Source organism: Phytophthora infestans, genomic scaffold, assembly GCF_000142945.1.
Source record: "Phytophthora infestans T30-4 supercont1.8 genomic scaffold, whole genome shotgun sequence".
Lineage (NCBI taxonomy): Eukaryota > Oomycota > Peronosporomycetes > Peronosporales > Peronosporaceae > Phytophthora > Phytophthora infestans.
The window spans coordinates 1407926-1413925 of NW_003303751.1; the positions used below are offsets into that span (position 1 = coordinate 1407926).

The following is a 6000-nucleotide window of genomic DNA, read 5'->3' on the forward strand; positions in this document are numbered from 1 at the left end:
ACATTCGATTTAGGTTGATTCGATGATAGCATCGTTGCAGCGAGCGTTGATCGAATTGCTAGCCAAAAGACTGCGGACTCTACCAGCTCATACAATTCAATGTAATTAAGGTGTACAAGCAGCACAATCAAAATGGACAACCCCGCCCACCGTGATCCATACAGCGCCGAAAGCAGTTTCGTCACCGTTATTAGTTTGAGGTCACAACACCTTCATTTCCGCAGGACAATCAGTAGGATTAGATCCGTTGTTTGGAGCACCTAGGCTGGCGAGTTTCCCGCGAGCTCTTAAGTGATACACGTCTTATTGGCCGTTCCTAAGCGTCATGCACAGCTGCTCATCCCTGTTTCCTGAACAGCGTGAATTGCCAACATGTACTAAGCGGCCTCTTCAGCTGTTCGCTTCTGTGCAGCTGGAATACGTGGTTCTGAAGACACGTCGCCGACGTTATGACTGCACATAATTGGAGCTAATTAATTTTAATGCGGTTGCTCCCCTTGAAACCCTGCAATAGGCTGGATACTGAAAAAGAATATGCGAATTTATCACGTTGATTTCTATTTCGGATCAACCCAACTGCTCGCTGAAACCAAGTAAACTCTTTCAAAAGATGTTGTGGTGCCGGATGCGGAGTAGAATCAAGTATATTTGCGTAATTTATATTTACTGTGGGATATCTACCTTCAAAATCCAAAAATAACGCTGCTACTAAAACGATGAGCAAGGAAGTACATGCAGTACTTACAAATGTTTTTATACCTCTTCGACTTGACGTCAGTTGATACTTAGGGGCTTCCAGATTTGTTTAAATATCTCGCTGTATTGATATTATTTTTATTAGCTTTTAGCAAACGGAACTGTTGCTGGCCAGGATTATAAACATGGTAATGTACAGGATGGAAACCTGTATGCATCCAGGATTATGAAATACAAATTACTTTCCAGCCCTTCTAATTCCGACTTTTCTTATTTCCGATCGAGAGAAAAATGGGTTCTCATTTTGGTTTCGAGGTCGAGGATGAAACGTGTCTCAAGCGGCGGAGGCGGCAGCGCCGGAAGCGACCGCGCCGGCAGCAGCAGCGGTGGGACGAACGCAGGGGGATCAACGCGTACATCGGGTGCGTCTGGTGGTAGGCGAGTGTTTTCGCTCCCGTGTCGTGGCCCGGAACTGTCAGCAATGGAGACGAAGATAACTGGTGGTGAAGAAATAGAGATTTCGAGCGATTGTGGGGGCGGGACCGGCAGTGGACCGGATTATCGATCAGGTTCGGTAACAAAACGTCGACACTGGCCTCGTCCCTCTCAACTTTATAAATTTGCACTGGTGCTGTATTGTGGTGAAGGCTCGCGTCAAGCGCAGCTTCTTCTATGACCCGCTGAACCAAGGGCCATCCATGAAGGCATCCCAAGCAATCGCTACGCAGCTGAAAATTAGACTACTTGACTACGAAGTTATTCCGCAGAATAACCCCATCCAGTTCGACGGGTATAGCTGTGAAGTGTTCGTCGCATGGATGTTCATTCACCAAGTTTTTACCGGACCTCCCCTGGACATTAGCGAGGCGTCGTTACCACGGCGTAGGCTCGAGTTATTCTACTACCTGTTAGCGGGGAATCTACTCCCCGCTCAAACGAAAACTCAAGCTGCACAAGGTGAGGAGATGCAGGACAAGATGGCTGTACCAACCACTACTGAAGATCAAACAGGAGACGACGATGTTCCACCAACTCAAGTGGCGCTTCAGGTACACACAATAGCTTAAACTTGAAGAGTACACGTAGCTTCGTGTTTCAAATGCATCCAGTGTTGGATTTCATTTTTGTGTTTGACAGTCAGTATCTTGATCTCGAAAGGACTTAGATCTGTCCGGTCCGCAGTTAAACCAGGATTTTACCATGATAGCTTCATTATAATCATGTATAAATCGTGGATCAGGATTTTCACTGTATTATTCAGTATCTTTCCGTATCTTCCCAGGAAGGGTACTGAGTTAACACAATATTTTATTGTCCAGGATTAACCCTGTATCAATTCCTGGATATAACCATGATTATAATCTTGGACCGCAACAGCTGCCTTTAACAAATGAGGGGGCCATTTTTTGTTTGCTTCTACATAGAAAAAAAAAATAGCTAGTAATATAACCTATTAATAGGAGCGCACGGTCCGATCCAAAGCGAAAGGCTTTGAGGCGAAGCTCCTAACGCGCGCGTCTAGGTGAATGCCCCGAGCACACCGGCATTTTATCTACGAAGACACGGACCATCTAGGCTGCATTCAGCGAAAAGAGCTCGCTTGTCAGGGCTCGTTTTTATCTTATTAAAGCGTGTGTTCATTGGTCAAAATTGCTCACCGCAATGAAACCCTTTGGTGTGAACCACATCGATTAAATTTGTACAGTTATTGTAGCAATAAAACTGCAGGTATGATACAATACTCTTAAAATAAAGAAAAAGAAAAACATTATAGCCTCCCATACTCTATTTTGTTAAAGCTGATATTTGACATCGCGTGAAAATACACGTCGTTTTAATTGCAAGGTCATGAGTTCTTGTTTCCAATAACTTTGCAGACCATAAAGAACCCTGGTCAGATGCCCTCTATTATCAAATGACATAAACATCATTAATTAGCTCTTACTTGTATGAAAGCTATCTATCGCCGAGCCTATAACTAGAGTCACTACACTTCGAGGAGAATACTGACCCTCTATAAGCATTGCGTGAATCGATGTCTTCCGCCCTTGTGCTTGTATCTCCTTTTCGGATAGCAATCTCCACAAAGATCATAATCGAAGCAATCACTGTAAGCAGGACAAGAAAAACATACTCATGAGATTCATTTGTACTCAACACAAATAGAAACTCACGAGACGTACTTGCAGCGGTAATGGGTAGTCTTGCATCCCGAGCCAGGCTCTGCTTCTGTGTCAATCTGGCGTTCGCAACGATTGCTGTATTGTACACCAAACAGCTAGTCGTTAGACGATAAAAAACCATGCCTCAAACGCGTACGACCAACGTACCACACGATATCCTCCTCAATTTCTTCCTCCGTCTGCTGCTTCTCTTCTTCTTCGTCGTCATCGTCGTCATTCATACCAGCTGCTAGTTTATTTTTGCACTGGCACTCTCCAAAGCAATAGATGTGCTTGCCAGTTGCATCCTGATGCGATATTACCTGGCTGTTAATCACGAGTGGCTTGTTCTTCGCTGCTTGCGTCGCGTCTGAGCCAAGATCCCAACCAGCTTGGGCGCAAAGGTAGCGGATAATATCGTCGCAGTCGCCCAAGAGCGACATTTCGAACTCCTCTTCCTCGTCTTCCTGCTTCTTCCCGCCGCGTTGACCACTGACGCGACTCATTGTTCCACCCGCTGAGAGTTTTTTCGACTTTAATTTCTTTTTCTTCAACGCCGTCTTGTTGATCACAACTTGAGGGATGTGCGAGGGCAAATAACCTGGCATTTCCATGACGGGGGCAACTTTAAGTGACGTGCCCATAACGAGCAGTAGATCGGCCTGTAGCCGGTCCTTTGTGATCATGGTGCTCACTTTGTCGTCCAGAATTTCGCCAAAAAACGTAATCTCGGGCTTCAACACACCACGGCAGTTTGGCTCGGAGCACGAAGGGATGACCCCTGCCTGAATCACTGGCATCAACGTGCTCGTCGGCACGCGCTTCTTACAGCGCATGCAGGCCGAATAGGCAAAACTCCCGTGGCAAGGAATGCACCTCGTCACCCCGGCAGCTTCCTCTAGTCCGTCAATATTTTGTGTGTACACACGCAACAACTTCTTCTTGTCTTGAAGTAACTTCAAGAACCAGTGTGTAGGCGACGGTTTGGGTGAGTTGGCAAAGGCATTGCGCACCACTTCAAAGAACGGGGCCGGGTCTTCTCGAAAGTAGTCGATCTGGAAGAGACACTCTGGCTCTGGCAACACAACGTCCATGTTGCGAGCCATGGCGTAGATTCCGTCCTTGGAACGGAAGTCTGGAATGCCGCACGACACACTAATGCCTGCTCCGGCGATGACGACGATCTTCTTGGCCTTCTTGAGCACCTTGACAAAATCCCTGATGGAGTCCAGTGTCTTGCGAGGTAGAGCACTTAGCGAGTCCACCTTGGCTTCTTGAAGACACTCGTAGCAGCTCGTGTTGCCGAGGATCGAGGTCGACTGGAAGGGCTTGCCACACGCCTGGTGGTACCTGTATCATTATATGTGAAAAGAGCATTGTAATAATTGCGTTTAGAGCGTTTCCTACAGGTATTTGCTTGTTCCAAAACAAATTGATGACCTACATCCTGGAACAGCTGTCACATTGTAGCATGGTCTTTTTGTAGGTTCTAGGCGGCCGATGGCAGATAAAGCACTCGGCGCCTTGTTTGCGCCGCTTCTTCTTGTAGTTGGAGCCGTAGCTCTCGTCGTCCGAGTCGTCGTCCGAATAATCGGGGATTTGTTGGCCCGAGGATAGAACGGCATAGTCCACGTCAGTTCTTTTGGCCTTTCGAGTGGGCCGCTCGGATAGCGCCATCATTATCTGTTTAGGCTGTTTTTTCGATAAAAAAATGCTGGACAGGTCGCTCTGTGAAGGTGAATCTGGGAGTGAGGCCGGTACAGAGGGGGGCTATCGTCGTTTTTTTTGTGTTTGGTTTTTCTTAGTTTCCAAGAGATTCGATTAAGTACGATTACACCCAGACACTTGGAGCTAAAAAGGAGAGGCGAGCGCTACAGACCACCGGTTGGGATGGGAAGGAACTGGAAAGCGACGACAACAATGTAGCACGATGATAAACATGGCAATCAAAAACTCTGTTTTATTCTAATTTTGCGCGTCGAACAAAGAGAGTTTGTAGTTTCTGGAGCTCAAACTGTCCGTGAATTAATGCCACGAGCGATACACAGCTACGTACTTTGCTGTCAAACCATCTTTTTCGGGCAACGGCCACGTGGGGAGCGATTCGCGATCGGCAGGAGCTGTTGTGCTTCTTAATCGGTGATACGCCGATTTTACGAGCCAAAATTTGGACAGCAGATATGTGTATCAATATTATAAATTGCTCTATGGGTAGAGAAGACTTTGAAATTCGAGCTTGTCTAATCATCTACGCTCAATTCAAGCTACTGTCCGCAGCGAGTAGTTGTGGTATAGTCATGTACGTACCCAACGTGTACACTCTCACAGAACGGAGATGAGCGGAATCCAGGAAATCACGAATGCACTTCCGAGCTACATTTATAAAATACTTTATTGAAATGGTACGAAAAGCGATTCATGAGGCTCGCTCATCATGTAGACGTAGTGTTTTACCTAATCATGTTGTGCGTGGATGTTTTGGGCCCTTTTCGATACATATTAGCAGCAGGGATTTGTACTACCGTACAGTACATGTACAATATTTGCCTGGAGTCTATTTAATTTATACATTGCTTTTTAGCTTTCCCAGGTTGCATCACTGGGGGCGAGGCTTACCTAATTCTTCTCCGAGAACTTCTTGATCAGGCGACCCAAAGGTTAAAAAAAAAATCTTGTCATAGTTGTTTATGGAAAAATCATTTTCTAAGTTTATATATTCATATGGCGGGGGAAGCTGGGGAATCGTATCGAACAGGGTATCGGTTTTGGCAGCATTGTACAACAATAGTGGCAATGTGAGCGACACGCTCTTTTTTCGAATTTCATGCACTGGCTTGTTTTTCCTAACTGAACATCAAGAATGATCCAATGTGAGTATAACCCAACAAACACGAGCAGTCTCGCTGTCACTTGGCCTTTGTTAGCAGCTACCGTGTCAGAACTCGTGGAGTATAAATCAAAACCGCCACTCACTATTATATCTTCAGTGAGCGGTGACCTTGAGTTCGAGAACAATCCGATCGTCCAATCATTTGTGGAGAGCATGCGCACCGGTACATCAACAAGTAGGTATCTATTAATAGTGGTACTTATCAAATATTTATTGCCTTTTTAAACGTCGTCAGTGAGGAGCTACCCAGAG

The 6000-nt window shown here is 45.9% G+C and overlaps 1 protein-coding gene across 1 annotated transcript; it reads right to left on the reverse strand.

The window, feature by feature from the left end:
- Nucleotides 1-2710: 2710 nt before the first annotated feature.
- PITG_06363 (uncharacterized protein) lies at nt 2711-4595 on the reverse strand (the record flags this gene model as incomplete). Its single annotated transcript, XM_002998450.1, has 5 exons — nt 2711-2804; nt 2880-2954; nt 3027-3307; nt 3356-4208; nt 4303-4595. The coding sequence occupies 5 exons, from the start codon at nt 4536-4538 to the stop codon at nt 2711-2713; spliced, it is 1539 nt and encodes a 512-aa protein (XP_002998496.1).
- Between the last annotated feature and the right edge of the window lie 1405 nt (nt 4596-6000).